The sequence below is a fragment of the Amphiura filiformis genome, chromosome 2, assembly GCF_039555335.1.
Source record: "Amphiura filiformis chromosome 2, Afil_fr2py, whole genome shotgun sequence".
In the NCBI taxonomy this organism is placed as follows: domain Eukaryota; kingdom Metazoa; phylum Echinodermata; class Ophiuroidea; order Amphilepidida; family Amphiuridae; genus Amphiura; species Amphiura filiformis.
Window position 1 is genome coordinate 84,103,606 of NC_092629.1, and position 20,064 is coordinate 84,123,669.

Here is a 20,064-nt window from a genome sequence, read left to right on the forward strand (position 1 = left end):
CTACTAAAATATTGTTGATATTCACTGAGAAATTTTGGGTCAAAATTAGAATGTTTAAAAATTGTGGTCTAACCAGGCCAAAAGAAGATACTTTTGGTCAATTTTGTCCCAGTATTTTGAGCCGAGGCAATATCGACCAGCCCCCGGGGGGGGGGGGGCACATCAAAAAAATTGGTGGGTATGCTCCCCCGAAATTTTGAGGTGGTGGGTCTTTGGGAGCTGACTGCGTACCGATAAAAGGGGGTCTTTTGGAGCTGCGAACAAGTAAAACAGGGACTTATGGAGCTGCTAACAGTCCAAATCAAGGGTCTATCTTGGCTTTCTGGTTGAAAATCGCCTAAAAAAACCTTTCAGAGCTGAAATTATCAAAATCAAGGGTCTTTCGGAGTTCTATTTTGGTCAAATATAGGGGGTCTTTCGGAGCTGCGAAATCAAAAAAGGGGGGTCTCTCCGGGGGAGCATACCCGTATGGTCATTTGTGTTGAGTGCCCCCCCGGACCAGCCTCTCCCACTCCCCATTACTGCTGATGCTGGTATGCCTCTGCTCTTCTGGGTCTTTGAATTGATGAAGGATCATGCTATAAAAATTAATTAAAGTCATGAAGTGACATGAGCTATCTATAAATTGCATAATGGGTTGCTGTTTTGGCCATGATTTGACCACCCAGAGGCTTTCATTTCCTGCTTAACATCATCAACACATTGACCCCTCACTGTGTGTCTCAACTCCAAGCATGAAGTTATAGAACTCCCAGGACCCCAGTTTAGTATCTTTGTTTACCTTGACAAAAAGGACTCATGTAACATTTCACAGTGAACTCAGGAAAGGCTTCATCATATTGAAAAAAATGCAGAATTATGAACAATGCCAAAGGGATTGAGGCTAATTGTTATAATTGGTTGGTTGGACCTGTATACATGGTATACAGGTATCAAAGGACGGCATTTCATCAGTTGCGGTCCTGTAGTAAGGATCTTCACATTTACATCAATATACTAGTAATAGTATAATGGCGACGACACAAGTGGACAACTTACAAATGTGCGCAAAATTTTTTGCCATATTGAAGCTAAACTGATGGAATATGATGCAAAAGGGGAATAAATTCGGGACTAAAATGGCCAATAGAAGGTTAATTTGGTCAGAAAACCACATACAGGCGTCAACATTGGGGGGGGGGCGTTGTATGGACCATCCCCCTGCCAAATTATTGGGAGACACCCCCCCCCCCGATCTACGCCTATGATTGATTGACATACACGACCAACATGCTGATGGAGAAGGATATTTTGCCCAGTACAATCCAGGATTTTTGTCTCATTTCTTTGGTCTTTCCCAAAATTCTGCAACAATCTATGCCGTTTCGACCGCATATGACCACAAAATGACAATGAGTTTGTTTGTTTTCACCAAATTTCACAATATATATTACCAGGATGTATTGATGTATTGTGACTTACCATTTCAACAAGGGATTCGAATAGAGGGTACAGCAATGCATTATGGGAAGGCATTCCAGTACAGAGTACGGAATGCATTTATGGAAGGCATTTGACTACCGGTATAGCATAGTATCAACAATGCATTATGGGAAGCTATGGCATAATTTCATCAATACTTTGTATGGGAATATAAGGTACAGGTGATGCATTCTGGGAAGAATACATAGTGTACATGTAGGCCTATTTAACATGACAATAACATGGTTTTAAAAATGCATTATGGGCAAGAGTTCCAACAATGCATTATGGGAAAGCATTCCAATACAATCTACAGCAATGCATTATGGGAAGACATTCCGCTACAGAGTATAGGTATAGCATATAGTTTCAACAATGCATTATGGGAAGCTATGGCATAATTTCAACAATGGTACAGAGAATGTCTTTAGTTATATAACTCGATCTAGCCAACTATAAACTCAACTATAATTCCAACTACAACTATAAACTCAACTATAATTACAACTACAACTATAAACTCAACTATAATTACAACTACAACTATAAACTCAACTATAATTACAACTACAACTATAAACTCAACTATAATTACAACTATAACTACAACTACAACTATAACTACAACTATAAACTACAACTACAACTATAAACTATAAAATGTTAACACTCCACTTATCAGCAGTTTAATCATGTCTATAGCTACGGATAAGTTGAGAGTTTTTACTGCACAAGATGACGTGTTTGTTGTAGGTGATACATTACGACCACACAAGAGCAGCACAGTGTAAACCTAAATGCTATAATTGCTCTTCTTTAAGGGATCAAAAATGAGCGTTTATTGCGTTTCGATAGTATTTTTTGTGGCACATGAGAGCACCTCAGACCTATCGAATTGTATTCTGAATACGAAGCATGTCTTTCTGATATCAAATAATTGTCATTTTTTGAAAATCACAATATAATACAAATTTTATGACAAATTATAAAAATTTGATATTTTTCGAATTTTTGATATATAACAGTCCTCGAAGTAAATTATATAAATCTAATGATATATTCTTAAAGTGTATGTAGCAGGGAGTAAAGCCGACGGTCAATTGAAAATTTTGACCTTTCATATTGAAGATATGGATTTTTCCCCAAAAAGACCTAATTTTTTTTGGTGTTTTGGGAAAAAAATCCATATCTTCAATACGAAAGGTCAAAATTTTCAATTGATCGTCGGCTTTTGAACCCAGCTACATACACTTTAAGTATAAATCATCAGATTTATCAAATTGACTTCAAGTACTGTTAAATATCAAAAATATCAATTTTTAATGATTTGCCATAAAATGTGTATTAAATTGCAAATTTCAAAAATCAAAATTATTTGATATCAGAATGACATTCTTCGTATTCAGAATGCAATTCGATATGTCTGATGTGCTCTAATGTCCCAAAATAAATACCGTCCAAACGTTCATACCCCAGCCCTTAATTGATTATTAATAATTGTAAAACCAGAAAAATATGTTCAAGATGACAAATATAGTATCTGTGTCGCAGATGTTGACGTTAATGTTACTTGTGGTGTGGTTTGCAACTCGCTGGGTGCAGCCCAAATGCTAATACGAACATTGTTCAGTTGGTAGAAGAGTCTATCGTACACCCTCGGAAATCTACTTCTAATCAACGTTTCTAGATCAGAAAACATGGGTAGAAAAAGGTAAGATATGTTAACAAAATTCAAGAAGTGCCCCTAAGGGTCAACAGGGGCCACATTTTATACAACAGGGTTGAAATTTCACAAATGCTCAGATTTTGTAAAAAAACCACGCCAAAGTGTTTTTCTTGTCATAACGATTCAGAAAATAGTATATGAAATATAAAATATTTGCCACAAACAGTCACTGATTTCCCAGTTATTTATACCTTGATAAAGTTCAACCCGGCAAAACCCTCCCGGCAACATAGACTAAACACGAAAATTTTGCTTTCTGCCAACATAGACTAAAAAGGACAATTTTGCTTTCGGCGTTAAAAGCTTTCACAACCGTGTGTTTTTGCAAGCTATACTCATGTCAAGCTAGCTACACTCATGTCTAGCTACCTACAATAATTGTTCAACGCTAATGAATTCAATATAACTTATCATTATTTATATCAGGCTTTTGAGCGATACAATAAAACTGTATATTGTACAATATTTGCAAAATACCCGGATGCAATACAATATTTTTAGATATTGTACGCGTATCTCGTACGCGTCGCGAGTTACCATAGTGACAGCACTAACACGCGTCATGATACAACAGCACAACAATACAGACACCGTAACGGCTCACAGGAGATTTCGTAATATATAAACAAGTAAAATCACAAACTTAATTCGCGGCAATTCTGGATGATGATAACCTTAGGAAATATAATCTACAAATAAACTTCCGCCATCTCACGCTCATAAGATAAGTTGCTTTTAAGATACAGAGTTGAAACTTAGAAGATACTAAATTACAAGAAGGATGATGGATAAATAATATCTGACAAAATTACATTGTAATGTTGAGCCATCACAAAATGTGGGCCATTTTCTACGTGTAATCTTTTTATGGGACACATTGTACTTTATTTTGAACGACTACTATAATAATGCTACTATAAAAATTCGACACAGTTTTTTGGATTGTGGTTGTCTATTCTACAATTATAATATCAACCTTTCTTTGTGTAGATGTCTATTCTATAATTACAATATCAACCTTTACTTGTGTAATTGTCTATTCTATAATTACAATATCAACCTTTCCTTCTGTAGTTGCCTATTCTATAATTATAATATCAACCTTTCTTTGTGTAATTGTCTATTCTATAATTACAATATGAACCTTTCTTTGTGTAGTTGTCTATTCTACAATTGAATATATGAATACAAAAGCCACCTAAGTCCATACTTTGGCCAAATTGAGTTAAGCATGGGAAATTGTTGCTATACATAGGCCTGTCATATGCATGAAAGAACAACTCAAATTCATTCTCTGTGTCTATTGGGCATGTGAAAAATAGCATGTATGAAAGAATCACCCAATTCCATGATTTGAGTCTTGTAACACATTGATTGAAATCCAGTCTGTATAAAAGTCCACTTGTAACACATTCATTGCTAGAGAATGACTTTTGAACAAAAAATGGGTTTAATAAAGGAAAGTGTGTGGTTTATATTACATGGCAGAATGCTTATCAACATTATACATACCTGTGTGCTTTATTTTGTATTATCTTACTAGTGGTAATCTCATTCTAACATTGTTGTCTTTGTATATGATTCAAAAACCACCTAAGTCCAAAATTTAAAATGAACCCCACGAAGTCCCTGAAATGCTAATCGTCATACCTAATACAGGTTAATCCACTCATTTGCACGTAAAACTTACCATATTGACCAGGTAAATCTAACTGAAGGAATTAAAATGATACACGGGTTTTTCTCTCAAAATAACTTCGCATGGACTTAGGTGGCTTTTGTATTCAATTACAATATCAACCTTTCTTTGTGTAGTTGTCGATTCTGTTATTATAATATCAACCTTTCTTTGTGTAGTAGTCTATTCTACAATTACAATAACAACCTTTCCTTGTGTAGTTGTCTATTCTATAATTACAATATAAACCTTTCTTTGCGTAGTTGTCGATTCTGTTATTACAATATCAACCTTTCTTTGTGTAGTTGTCTATTCTATAATTATAATATCAACCTTTCTTTGTGTAGTTGTCTTTTCTACAATTACAATATCAATCTTTCCTTGTGTAGTTGTCTATTCTATCATTACAATATCAACCTTTCTTTGTGTAGTTGTCTATTCTATCATTACAATATCAACCTTTCTTTGTGTAGTTGTCTATTCTATCATTACAATATCAACCTTTCTTTGTGTAGTTGTCTATTCTATCATTATAATATCAACCTTTCTTTGTGTAGTTGTCTATTCTATTATTACAATATCAACCTTTCTTTGTGTAGTTGTCTATTCTATCATTACAATATCAACCTTTCTTTGTGTAGTTGTCTATTCTATTATTACAATATCAACTTTTCCTTGTGTAGTTGTCTATTCTATCATTACAATATCAACCTTTCTTTGTTTAGTTGCCTATTCTATCATTTTTATAGTAGCATTATTATAGTAGTCGTTCAAAATAAAGTACAAGGTGTCCCATGAAAAGATTACACGTAGAAAATCTTTCCTTGTGTAGTTGTCTATTCTATAATTACAATATCAACCTTTCTTTGTGTAGTTGTCTATTCTATCATTACAATATCAACCTTTCTTTGTGTAGTTGTCTATTCTATCATTACAATATCAACCTTTCTTTGTGTAGTTGTCTATTCTATAATTATAATATCAACCTTTCTTTGTGTAGTTGTCTATTCTATAATTATAATATCAACCTTTCCTTGTGTAGTTGTCTATTCTATAATTACAATATCAACCTTTCTTTGTGTAGTTGTCTATTCTATCATTACAATATCAACCTTTCTTTGTGTAGTTGTCTATTCTATCATTATAATATCAACCTTTCTTTGTGTAGTTGTCTATTCTATAATTATAATATCAACCTTTCTTTGTGTAGTTGTCTATTCTATAATTATAATATCATCCTTTCCTTGTGTAGTTGTCTATTCTATAATTACAATATCAACTTTCCTTTGTGTAGTTGTCTATTCTATTATTACAATATCTACCTTTCTTTGTGTAGTTATCTATTCTATAATTACAATATCAACCTTTCTTTGTGTAGTTGTCTATTCTATAATTACAATATCAACCTTTCTTTGTGTAGTTGTCTATTCTATCATTACAATATCAACCTTTCTTTGGGCAAATGATAGCAACCCCTAGCTGTTGCTATATACGGGCTTATGCCCGCGTTATTGCATTGAAACCCTAACAAAATGCAAAGAGGGCGGTTGTGTTGGTAATTTATCAGTGTCGGAGAGAATTAAAGCCATCAATGATAACAATGTCACACAACAAAAGATTAGTATATACGAATATGGATGTACGGTGTCTAGATGCATATCACGCGGCTTTTGTGCTCAAATCCATTTGGGAATTAGAGGATTTGTGTCCATTATGTTAAGAGATATATGTAAGGGAATACATGGAATAATACATGGATTATGCACTCAAAAGAAGCCATCAATCACAAGAGTAATGCCATCAAAATGAGATATTATTCATCTGAAACAATTATATTCATCGTGGATTATGATATCGATAGTACGATGTTATCAACTGGGATTTGTCTTTGGATTCATAGAATAGTTGGATTATCGTTAGAAGAAAAGAAGAGAAGGTCAATAATGAAATAAAGAATCAAAAATAGCGTAGCAGTAAAATGTTTTGTGTGATTTACAAAGATATCATCGACATACACGTTTTGGTAATGCAAGATTTGTCTTATTTTGAATGGATACCTCAAGTGTGTTCACCGTTAACGTCATCTGTGCTTGTCGCTTGTTAAAAGGCGAAGCAGCTTCTACTTTCTGTCGTAACTTAACCTTTGGCAATAATGTGGTAAAACCAGTCCTTATTGGCATTGTTCTTTTTTGAATATCTTCTAATACTGTTTTATTGCGCTTAAGGTCTTCATTAAAAATCATAGTGGTATCACTCGGCGTCTTCCTCAACGTCTTGTTTGTTTTCTTATGCGAAGTGTCTTATCTTCAGACCTGTTTCCTCTGCTGTGTAATTTGGCGACGGAGTTTCGCAAAGACCAATGGAAACTTTTACAAGTTGCTGAACTACTCTGGGTTACTTTTGTCAGTTGACGTTGCAAAACGACCTCCAGTAACTTCATCCTCAACAACCGGGCTGAAAAGGATATTACGACTATAAACATCCTATAATTATTACTTTTCGGTCCATAATGACTATTAATTACTATAATTATAGTATTAGATTTAGAAGCCATATTAGGCGACAAAATAGTCTATAATGAATATCAACATTCATCAGGGCAAATGAAATTAAGTTGGCCTAATTGCAGATGTACGTCAACGCTAATGATATTAACTAATTACTTCAAGAACATATGAATTAGTCATAGTTGTTTGTATCTCATTGCATAGATAGTTACTCTGATTTTGTAGAGCTGCAGACCTGCTTTGTTCGTTACAAAGGAGAGACACTCTAGTTATCATGGAGCGTGTTAAACCTTACGCCCCAAGCTTGGCAAAGGATAACGTGAACGACGCGACACCAGCACCAACGCCAGATACCTTAAGTGTGGCTTCATCTCTCGGTGCAGATACCCAAGAAAAACGCAAGATGAAAATCCTCATAGAAGGAGTCTTACAGACTCGGTCTTCCCGCCAGTTTCTTAAGATGTTAAGCTACCAGGCAATACCATTACTAGCGTTGATAGTAATGTGTGGTGTGTTGTTACAACAAATGGCCCAGATGTATCGAAGTGCTAAGTTATTAGAAAGCGTCGCAATAGCAAACGATAGATTTGGTAATTTAGTAGTCTCGTTGCAGGTTGAGAGGGGTTTAAGCGCGGCATATTTGAGCTCCAACAAATCACAACAAAACGTCTTTGCTGAGTTACAAAATGCACGAAGAAAAACTGACGACGCTTTTGGCGCCATTAATTTTTGGCCGCTTAACCTAAACGTCTCGTCGATAGGGTCGTTTACGAGTAAGGCAGCTTTACACGAGGAAGTGTGGACCCATAGACTAAAAGTTGATCGTCGCGCTCCAGGGACAACTTTCGACACTAACATCAAGTTTTATACCAGCATCAATGTTGAATTGATTGAAGTTAATATTGTTGAATCTCGAAAATTAACATCTCGCGTGTGGTACCAGATTGTTGCAAAATCAAGCCTTCTGTTAGCGACAGATTTCTATGGGATTGAAAGGGCTTTGGGAAGTGTGTTCTATGTGCAGTGTAGGTTGACAGATGATATAGTGCAGTGGTTCAAGACTGTTAAAACTCAGGGAGACATGATGTTGCAACAATCATTTAGCTACGATGGTGACATAGAGGCACAATATAATGAACTGGTATACTTGGCAGGGAATGTACTAAGCGATGTTGACAGCATGCGATTTGAAATTGGCGCCAATATTGACACATGCGCAGGCTACGACAATCTCGAAATAGAAGCCAGATCGTTAAATTGGTTCAGTAACAGTACCGTGCTAATTACTATCTTATCATCCGTACGTGATAATATTAGTGAACAACTAACCGAATATGTGAGCGGTATAATTCAATATTCAAATCAACAGATCGCGCTGTATAGTTTAGTAGGCGCGTTAACATTAATTTGTTGCCTCGTCTTAAGCATATTCCAAGCTTTGAACTCACACAAATTATTATCTTCAGTTGGATATTACGCTAAAGATCTTGGTGAGAAGAAAACAGAACTAGCTCAAGAAAAGAGGACAACTTTAAGATTGTTGTATCAGATGATACCAAAGAGGGTAGCAAAGCAATTACAGTCAGGGAAGGCTGTAAAGGCCCATTTATTTGACTCCGTGACAGTATACTTCAGTGATATTGAAGGGTTTACCGATATATCATCACGAAGTACCCCAATCCAAGTGGTCCATCTCTTAAACCGACTATACAGGTAAGCCATATTTACCAGTATGCATCGAATATATTTATAAATACTTAGTACGTATTCAAAAAATACGCACGTGACCACCTCCGCGCTGCTATAACAGCTTGCAGACAGTAAGTCTCGAAGTGACTTTCTACATAGTGGGTTGTCTTCCTGTAAATTTGAATGCAAAGGCGGTAAACAACGCGAGTCTGTGCAGCAAAATTGTCTATTTTGTTCAACTTTGTGATTATATTATAAACTTTTCCATTTTATTTTTTTTCATTCGGCAAATAATTTCAAAATGTTGGTTTGGATAACATATTGCAAATTTGGAATTCTCCCATATGTAATAAATTTGCTATTCAGTTGATACTTGATATTTATCTATAGAGTTCCTATCCTCAATGGCATGAGAATATGGTCACGCTTGCTGGTTTTGATTTGTCGTGCCAATGGGTCACGTGCGTATTTATAAATACGTATTTATAAATAAAGTCAAAGGTAGCTGTTTACATTTCATGTTTTTGCTGTTATTGTTGCTTTTGTCCTTGAAGATCTTTCTTTCTGCGTCGTTCTCTTTCTCCATCTCCTCATTCGTTTCCTTTTGTCTTTACCACTTCCTCTTTCCTCTTGCTCCGTCATCTTTCTTCTTTCTTATTATCCTGTTTCTTTATCTCCATCATTCCAATCATTATCATCATCAGCAGCAGCAGCAGCAGCAGTAGTGGCATCTCATAAAACACAAAACATTTTACTGACCTTTTAAATATCGGGTTATCTTCGATACGAAAGGTCAAAATTTTCAATCGATCGTTGGCTTTTCATCCCACTTACAAATATAAATCATCAGATTTATAAAGTTTACTTCGAGTACTGTTAAATATCAAAAATATCAATTTTTAATCATTTGCCATAATATGTGTATTACATTGCGAATTTCAAAAACAAATCAAAATTATTTGATATCAGAAGGACATTCTTCGAATTCAGAATGCAATTGATGTGCTCTAATGTCCCACAATAAATACTGTCCAAACGTTCATACCCCACCCCTTAAGTGTTGGCAAAATATTTTGCAAAAATTTGTTCCCATAAATATTATGTATTGTACACATATGACATCTGGCAGCTATTGCAGGTGCGACCTTCTTGCACTAATGCGATTGTGTTTACTATATACCCACGTATGGCTGATATGTGCTACAAAAAAACTCGGTAATATCGGATTATATAAAACAGCGTGGGTTGTATACAAAGGGTTATCAAATGAATTATAAATAGCTACCTTGTAATTAAGGATTTTCTGCTTTGAATTACAGTTGGATTTTGATTATGTATTGTTAGAATATGTCAAGAAATCTCTTTATGATTAGCCCACATAATTACTTTCCATGTATAGATGACATCATATCTTCGTTCTATGATATTCAACTCATAATTAATTGAATATATGAATACAAAAGCCACCCAAGTCCATACTTTGGCCAAATTGAGTTAAGCATGGGAAATTGTTGCTATACATAGGCCTGTCATATGTATGAAAGAACAACTCAAATTCATCCTCTGTGTCTATTAAGCATGTGAAAAATAGCATGTATGAAAGAATCACCCAACTCCATGATTTGAGTCTTGTAACACATTGTTTGAAATCAAGTATGTATAAAAGTCCACTTGTAACACATTCATTGCTAGAGAGTGACTTTTGAAAAAAAAAGAGTTTAATAAAGGAAAGTGTGTGGTTTATATTACATGGCAGAATGCTTATCAACATTATACATACCTGTGTGCTTTATTTTGTATTATCTTACTAGTAGTAATCTCATTCTAACATTGTTGTCTTTGTATATGATTCAAAAAACCACCCAAGTCCAAAATTTAAAATGAACCCCACGAAGTCCCTGAAATGCTAATCGTCATACCTAATACAGGTTAATCCACTCATTTGTACGTTAAACTTACTATATTGACCAGGTAAATCTAACTGAAGAAATTAAAATGATACACAGGTTTTTCTCTCAAAATCACTTCCCATGGACTTGGGTGGCTTTTGTATTTATGTATTCAATTAATTATCAGCAAAATTAGTAGTTGAAGTGATTTTTGTCATGTGTGTAGCCATAACATATGCACTGTTGATTTTACTTTTTGGCGCAATAAACAACATTCACATTTTTGTCAGTTGTTTTGTGTTTGTTTGTTTTGATTTTAGTCTTTTGTTAATTGTTTGTTTGTTTACTAGTGTGTTGGGTAGACTTCATAATTAATTATTTAAACCTACAAGACGTACCTCAAATTTTGGGTCACTTATTTAACCTTCATCTGGAGACTAGCTGTTTTTTTTCTTTTTTTTTTTTTCTTTTTTTTCATTTTTTCAATTGCCAGTGTAAACTGTTATCGCCTGATGAAAATACTAGAGTTTGACCATGGTTCCGAATTCAACAGTCTCACTCACACGATAGTGCGGACGTAGCTTAATCCCGCCTTCATTTTGATGCCAGATTTTGTCTATGTGCCGCGTTCTTACTGGATATAGTTATGTTGTTCTATTCATTCGTAAACATATTATAGGGTGCGTTCAGATACAAATTCAAAGTGTGATAATTTGTAAACCAACAAGACGGTGTTGATCCCCGGTGCACACCGACATCGCCTGGCTAATAATTACCCGCGATCGATAATGTGCTATGCACGATTTGATATTCAGACGATCAATCTTTGGATACCGGGGTAGAAAATGATGAATATCTCCCGTATTTTGTTTGTTCTAAAGAAGCCATATCTAAATCCTTGCACTTGAACATATGTGTTGAAAGGATATGATAGTCATTAGCTTGAATATGGAGAAAAAATGGTGCGTCCTGAACTCAAAAACTGACCAAAATTCTGATTTTTATATTGCGTTGATCCTGTATGGACTACAGCGCGTAGGCTATCTACACTCACACCCGTGGAGGCAGTATAAAAGTCGATGACCATTGACCGCAATGGCGTATACAAGCTTACTCACACACAGAGAGGTCAATTACCTGGCTGTTGTCAGTAGCCTTAGTCATGTCCCGATCGGCTCATTATGCGTCTCAGAGGTCGGAACAAAATGGCTATGCGTGGCTGTGGATTCAACCTACCATGGCGATTTCTGCCATGGAGATATCGGGGCGATGACACTGTGCGGTGTTGATCTTATTTTGGATTTGTTACGTGTTAGGAGAATAGGTTTCCAAATATGAAAGCCTTTTCTGAAAAGGTAGATGTAGATAATAATAAAAATTTGCTACACGCCTAACGTGTTTAAAAATGTTACAGTTAGGGATTTACAGGGTAGGAAATTTTAAAACGTACGGTTTAATTTGGTATAAAATTTGGTATCTGATAATTAATATTTTTATTTGAAGTGTTTAAGAATGAGAATATAAGTATTGTTTTTAGCCGCATCTGTCGTCTCATATAACACGGGCGACATTATTATTTTAAGTAAATTTCGCCTCGTTGTTTTACTTAAAATAATATAACGGCTAAAAGCAATACACGAATCTCAAAAACAAGAGTTTTAATTCCATCCTTTCTATAATGTAAATCGTAAATAATCTGAGCGCTAGGACAGCTCCTGTGATGCCTGAAAAATCATAAAACTTGTATACTGGATCAAAATACCGGGACTAAATTAACCAAAGTTGTAAAAGGTCTTTGCATCTTCTTTTGGCACGATTTTAGGGCACATGTTGTCCTCAATTTTAGCATTGAAATTGCAATTTTTTCGCGCGTTTCGCGCGCATTTGTCCAAGTAATGATATTTTAGTAGCACATTAGTGGGACGATTTGGACATTTTGCCCCTGTTGCATCCCCCTTTTGGTACATCCCCTTTGAATTTCAGCATTGATATAGCAAATTTTATCATTAAAACTTTATCATTTTTTCATGCACTTTCGCGGTAAAGGAATTCTGGGGACAGCTTGGAAAAACATTGGGTTACAATTGTGGGAAAGTGGTGATTGTTAGATATCAATATTTGAAACTAGAAAAAACAACATAGTTGTTACATAAATATTTCAATCCAAACCCTTTTTAAGTCTCAGTAATGCAAGAAATAATCATGCATCCCCTTGTAATTTAATCACGAAAAACTATGAATAGCATGTTTTAGCCATTTGTAATGAACTCTAGAGTCTGCAATTTACTTCGACTTATATAAGCGTCAACTTCAGTCATTGTTCATTCCTTGTACATTATTTTTTGAATACATAGTATTCTAGACGGGTAAGTTAGCAACTATTTTGAATTGTTGCGATTTGGTAGCTCACAGCATCTTGCGAATGGTAGTGAGCTTTGGCAAAATTGCATTATTTCATAGCGAGTGTGTGGAAGAATTCAAATATCACAATATACTTTTGTAGGTCCTGTGGTTTTTGAGTTATGTTATAAAGAGGACTGAAACAACAACACTTTTGTAAAACGTACATAAATCATTAACAACAACAAATCAAGCAAGATTTTAAAGTATATGATTTGTAGAATGAACTTTTGAAAAATATCAAAGTGTTGTTTTTCAATGATATATTGATTTAGATAATGAAAATCTTTTTTTTTTGCCTGCTTCTTACAACAATACCTCGTCTACCTTTAACTGCATTTCGCAAACTCTACATGTAAAATTTTCAAACTACAAGAAATGATTCGTGATGACAAAAAGCGATAGAAGTTATTGAGATAACTTTGATATAATATATTAATATATTAAGATAATTTTAGACTAAAAATAATTAAAAGAAGTGTGAAATGTAACGTGCTAAAGATGCCATATTACCTTAATTCCGCTTTACAGATGTGTTTTTGTGTTTCTTTAAATGATTGGTTGATGTATGGCAGATCATATCGTCATCGTTTATCACACAAGAAAATGCACTTATAGTTTGATCAGCTCGTAATCGGCGGGAACAGTAGTTCCACATAGTGACATAGTTGACATGTCTGGTCTATATTTTCTGTGTTAAAGCCGGGTGTTAAAGAAAGAAGAAAATGGTATAGGACTTCAATCAATAATGTTTTTAGCGAGATGTCACAAAACAATTCTCGAAATAAAAAGATAATAATCCACGATGTTATAAGACCTGCCGATTACGAGCTGATCAAACTATAATGATTGAATGACTAAACGAACACATAATTTGCATTTAAATAGTATAGTGAACCTCACACAGTGCTGGCCTGCATGTGCTGCATGTTATATTCTGTTCCATTATGGATCTTTATGCACTTCCATTTGCCACTGTCAATGCATAGCTGGCTAAGAACAGTTGGCTCTTTATGCACTAGTGTTTCCAGCAGCAGTTTATTTTGGCTTGACGGCCAGATCGTTGACATGTCCTTTGGAATAATGGTGTAGATAGCTCAATTGAGCTCAGTACCACCTCCTCAACCGCTCTGTATCTTTCACCGATGGGTCGTCATCGTAAATGTCAAAGATATAATCACATCTGCCATGGTGATGATACAGAGAGGTTGTTTCTGCAAACTTTGAGAGCAGATCAAAGAAACTTGTAAGTCCTGATAGAGGCACTCTGCGGATTGCTGCCATGACATCAATCAGGAAGGCTGAATCATCTTTATGCCGGTAGAAATAGTCTTCAGGCTTGAGGGTTTCCTCTAATTCCCGAACAAGTTGGCTCTTTTCTGGTTTGGTCATTAAACCGTCACCACCAAACAGCAATGACTTTCTGAACAGTTCTCTTGGGTTATTCTATGATTGAGGCCATTGTTTTGAGGTTCCCTCTGTGAATAGTGTCTCTCAGTTTTACAGATTTCTTGATTATTCTTTCACTGTGGAAAGCCTGGTATTTGTTCTTCCCCTTTTCAGACGCATTTAGTACATCGTTTCTGATTTCTGATGTCATCACCTGCTTGGTGACGAAGTTGTGGAGCTCTGTGGGGCACTCTGTGTGACCCTCTCTTTTCAATGAAATTCTTCATCATTTGAACGTGTCCTTCTTGTTTGTTAGTGACTGAAGATGATGACTCATACCTTCGAGGTACTCCCGTCGACACCAGTAAATTCTCTGTAAAGGTTTTTCACAGCCATCATTTCATGATAGTGTGGCGGGACCGGAGACTGGTAGGGCTACTGGTTTAGTTTTATCACCACCACGGGTTCGTTGGTGTGGCAGAACACACCGTGTGGACTTTGACACAAACCTTATAGAGATAACAACACGTTTCACACATGTATTTTTTTCTATTTCAATTGGTAGCTTTATTTACTCCCTTTTCTTCCTCACAACAAACTCTTCACAATCAATAATATCGCAATATAATACTAGACTGTGTGCCTACAGAATACCCCTGAGAATGCCAATAAATAACGATCAATCCAATAATACCGAAACCTCTGTGGAAATAAAGCACAGAGAAAAATATGAATCGCAACTTGCAAAAAATGACAACATGATAAATTTTAAATAAACATGACTAAACTGAGACTTCTGTACCAGCTGCACAACAATACATGGCAATTTTGCAGGCCTATACTAATTCAACATCCTTTTGAGTTTATTGTGACAAACACAAACTCCGCTCGCTTGCACAGTTTTGATATTGAATTCATAATAGGCCTATGTTCACATCCAGGATCATCATTCTTTCAAATTAACCACACAGGTTAACAAACCAACACACACAGATCCCATAGCTTATATCAACCCATGATATATACTCGTCATCATCAATTAATAATCACACAGTTCTCTATAATCATTTAATGTTATCAAGCTCAGGCCTGCACACAGCTAGATCACCTGACAAGTTTTCTTCCAATACTCTCGTCATCATCAATTAATCATCACACACAGTTTTCTATTACGATTATTATCAAGTTCAGGTCTATCACACAGATCACCTGACAAGTTTTCTTCCAATTGTTATGTAACGCATCACACAGCGAAAATCGTTACTAATCACACAGCTTATATCATTATTAACACTGACCATGGAAGAAGAGCATTGCCACTTTAAAAAATAGAAGTCTCAGTATCATGTTTTAAGCATGTACATGTAATCAAGAAAAGACATAAAACACATAATAACATACACTTACCAATACCAATCATCTAAATAAATAAACACAAGTCCTAGATACTAGGCGGCAAGTACTGAGTGTTTGGAATAAACACACTAATCTTTGGCAGGAATGAATACTGAGGCAGTTTGTTGTAATATAAAAGTATAAAAGATATGTCCAGAATACAAAAAATAGTTTCTATAAAAGGCACAATTTGGCATGTGAAAGCACACGTTTCTGAGCTGCAAGAATATCTGCTTGGTCAACAAGATCAATAAGTTTATGTCATAAACCAAACAATTTATGATGTCAAAAGATCCTATCCAAACTTGACCAGCATTTCACTTTGGTTCAAATAAATTAACAAAAATAATACTGCTTTTGTTTATCAAATGGAATGCCTCATGTATGAATACAAAAAAAATATCAAATATGGAAATAAATATAAACTATGTACTATTAACAACTCTGACAGACCTTGCAAAACCTGAGTTTAAAATGTCCCATGAATACAAATGCAAAGCCTCTAAAAAGTGTGTTTGTGAATCACAAAAGTTGCATGAACACACAAGTTTTCTAGACATTTAAATATGATAAAACATTGTTTACAAAATATCTTAGCATGAGCAGAGTTCCCAATTATCCCAAAAAATATTAATGAAGAAACAAATCCAATGAAAGACAGCCCAATTTGACACGATCACCTCCCTATTAATTTAACAGCAAAATCATTCATTCCCTCCATGCATAACCAATGCTAAATATCCTGAACAAATTTATAATTGAACTCCATTCATACTAAGATACTAGACCTGAAGAATAAAATCTCATGAACCACTTCGAATTATAAAACACCAAAGCATGGTACATGTAAGTTTCAACTGACTAAGGCACAATATTTTAATCTAAACATGAGATGAAATCAACTAAGTAAAAATCACAAAGGCCGAAAAGTTAACAAATATTTCATTTCATCATCAAAAATCCACAAGTTGTTTTTATAAAAACACACTTTGAGATGAACAGAACTCCAGCTGTGCAATCAATACAATGTTTGCTTTTGGCAATTAGGCCGAAAGAACAAAGGAATTGACATGCATGACTCATGGCTTATGTCAACACACACAGATCTGTTGCGTCACAGCAAAACTTTCATCACACAGCAAAATACAAGAAAAGTATAACTTAAACATGCTTGATTTCAGCCAAATTAATTCGTATAAGCGTTGGAATTGCACCAAACTTCTCTGAAACTATCATAGATTGGCATGGTAACCATGAATTCTAATGACAAAATGAAAAGAAGAAATTTTGGAAGTTTTAAAATCATCATCTCAATGGCAATGAAATTGTGCACTAAGACCATACACTGAAACTACTGCACTCATGCTTTTAGGCAAAGGTTTTATAACATGGCCTAATTTTGGAGATCTATAATATTATAATACAGAATTTAAAAGACTTACCAGTATTGTCCAAGGCACAAAATATAAAATCTTTCCAGCACACAGCTCCTCACACAGTTCTAACTTGGTAAACTTTCTGCCCACACAGAGCTCCCACACAGTATAAATCTAGTAAATTAAGTAACTTTTCCCTCACATAGAGTCCACACAGTATCAAATCTAGTAATTAAGTAACTTTTCTCTCACATAGAGTCCACACAGTATGAATCTTTCTGGGTGTGCAACTGGGTTTTGATAAGGCCTAATTTGCATAATTGGGGGCAGTATAATTGGGGGCAGTATAATTGGGGTGTTTCTAATAATTGGTAGACAGTGGTTTTATTTTATGCATTAAAGAGACACTTTTCAATATCCCATTACACAGCCCCCCTCCCAGAGTGTGACGTCCTCGGCACACACACATCGTCACAACTGGGAGGCCAGACTAATGGGTATTGAAAAGTACCTTATTCTCCAGGTCTAGCTTACCTTAAAACTACTCATACAAAAAAAACATATTTATGCAAGTGAAACATATAAAACACAGTTCTATTATTTCCGCGTGATGGTCCACTCTGTAACGTTCTTTATCTCCTTGAACTCCAATACCTTCTGACGACGTATCCCGGGTTCATGATTAGACTTGTACGACCAATATCAAACTCACCACTAGAGAACACATCTTGATTTTCAATGACCAATTTCACTACTTCACTAATCTCGTTCTCATTTAAGTCTTTAGTACACCGCTCTATCATATCACACAGATTTGTCACTCATAGGTGCTACATATATACCGGAATTTGCAATCTACAACTTCCCACCTGTATATTCATATTAGCCACGCCATCAATTTGTACCTTTGTACCATCAGCTTGCTTTAATACAACATTCTTTAACATTAATTTGGGCCGTCTACTTTCAGGAATACACAAGTACTGTTCAGATTTCAAAATCACTCGTGACGCACCACTGTCCAAACAAAACATTATTTTCTCACCCTGCACATTAGCTGAGACCCACAATTCATTGATTTCAGAATACTCCTCGATCTCATCTTTTGTATCAAAATACTCAGCTCCAATTAATCTGACAAACTCGTCGCTCTCACCCTCTACATTATTCACACGCCCGATTCTCTATTTACTGTCTCAGTGGTGCCTGATACTGATTGATTGGCTGTCTCTGGCCCTCTCTCATTGTCTGGGGCCTCCCCTTGGACCAGTGGTTTAGCCTCCCCTCGTTTCCCGACTTGGGACAGTTTCGTGAACGGTGCCCCTCTTCATGGCATACGAAACACAACGGTGGATATCCACATTCTCTCCATCCATGACCGGGGCTATTACAATTCATACATAGCATCTTAGGCCTACTGTCTTTTCCTGATTTATAAGGACAATTCGGTCTCACATGCCCAGGTTCACCACACTGATAACACAACACTTGCCCAGTCTGAGGTTTTCTATTTTCATTTCCACCTCCTGATCTGAAAGGACAATTTGGTCTCACATGCCCAGGTTCGCCACAGTGATAGCATGTCACTGACCCAGTCTGAGGTATTCTATTTTCATTTACATGAAACTGTGAGGGCCTAACATAAGAGCCTGTAGGCCTACTTGCTACAGCTGGAGTTTCATACGCATTTCGGCTGACTCAATCAGCGTGCGCACCTTAACATCACTGAGCAACTTGTGTATAATTCTTTCTTCCAACTCTTCACCTTCAGTTTCACACAGCTTTTCGTCTACCTGTTCCACACCAGATTTCCTTACAAACGACACATGTTTTTCACGTCTTCTCACAGGCGCATGTTCAATTTCTTCGTCCCTCTTATGATATGACTCTAAAAACTCTGCCTTATCAATAGCCTGTTTTAGGCTAGCAAACTCCGCACCAAACACAACATCTCTGATATCTTTATTATGTAAGGCTAACGTAAAGCTATTCAAGCTCATCTCTTCTCTTGTTGCCTTGCTATTTGTATCTTTACCTCTAAAGGCTAACGATGCCAACTTCTTTATCCTATTGCCTAACTCACGTGCACTTTCCCCCGGTTTTTGCTTTACTTGATTTAACTCCATTATATAACTACTCTTACACTCTCTCGGGCCAAACTCTCTTTCTAGCACCTCTACAAGATCTACATATGTACAAGTACGGGGTGTCACATCATCAGTCGTTAACCTGTTCAGTGCATCATCCTGACAGCATGAAAATAACTGAAATGCAGCCTCTTTATCAGACCATCTATTGTACTCGCGGCATGCTTCAAATTGGGACAGAAAATCTGCCAACACACACTTGCCATCATATTTCTGAGGCCTCATTCGAGCACTTGTAGGCCTACTCACTTTTTCACTTTCACTTTCACTCATACTCGTACAGTCAGATTGTTTCATTTGAATTTCCCGCTTCTTACGCCCTTTTCTTTGTTTCTTTTGGGGACCTAATTTCTTTCCGACACCTTTACCTTTTCTCTCTACCTCACTTTCACTCGTACTAGTATACT

At 35.8% G+C, this 20,064-nt stretch overlaps 1 protein-coding gene across 1 annotated transcript in view; it reads left to right on the forward strand.

Annotated features, from left to right (window-relative positions):
• The first annotated feature begins 7,646 nt into the window (after positions 1–7,646).
• Positions 7,647–20,064, forward strand: part of LOC140144117 (uncharacterized) — a 48,186-nt gene continuing 35,768 nt past the window's right edge. The window contains exon 1 of the mRNA XM_072165955.1: positions 7,647–9,085. Coding sequence (XP_072022056.1) covers positions 7,647–9,085 — 1,439 coding nt within the window. The remainder of the gene's footprint in view (positions 9,086–20,064) is intronic.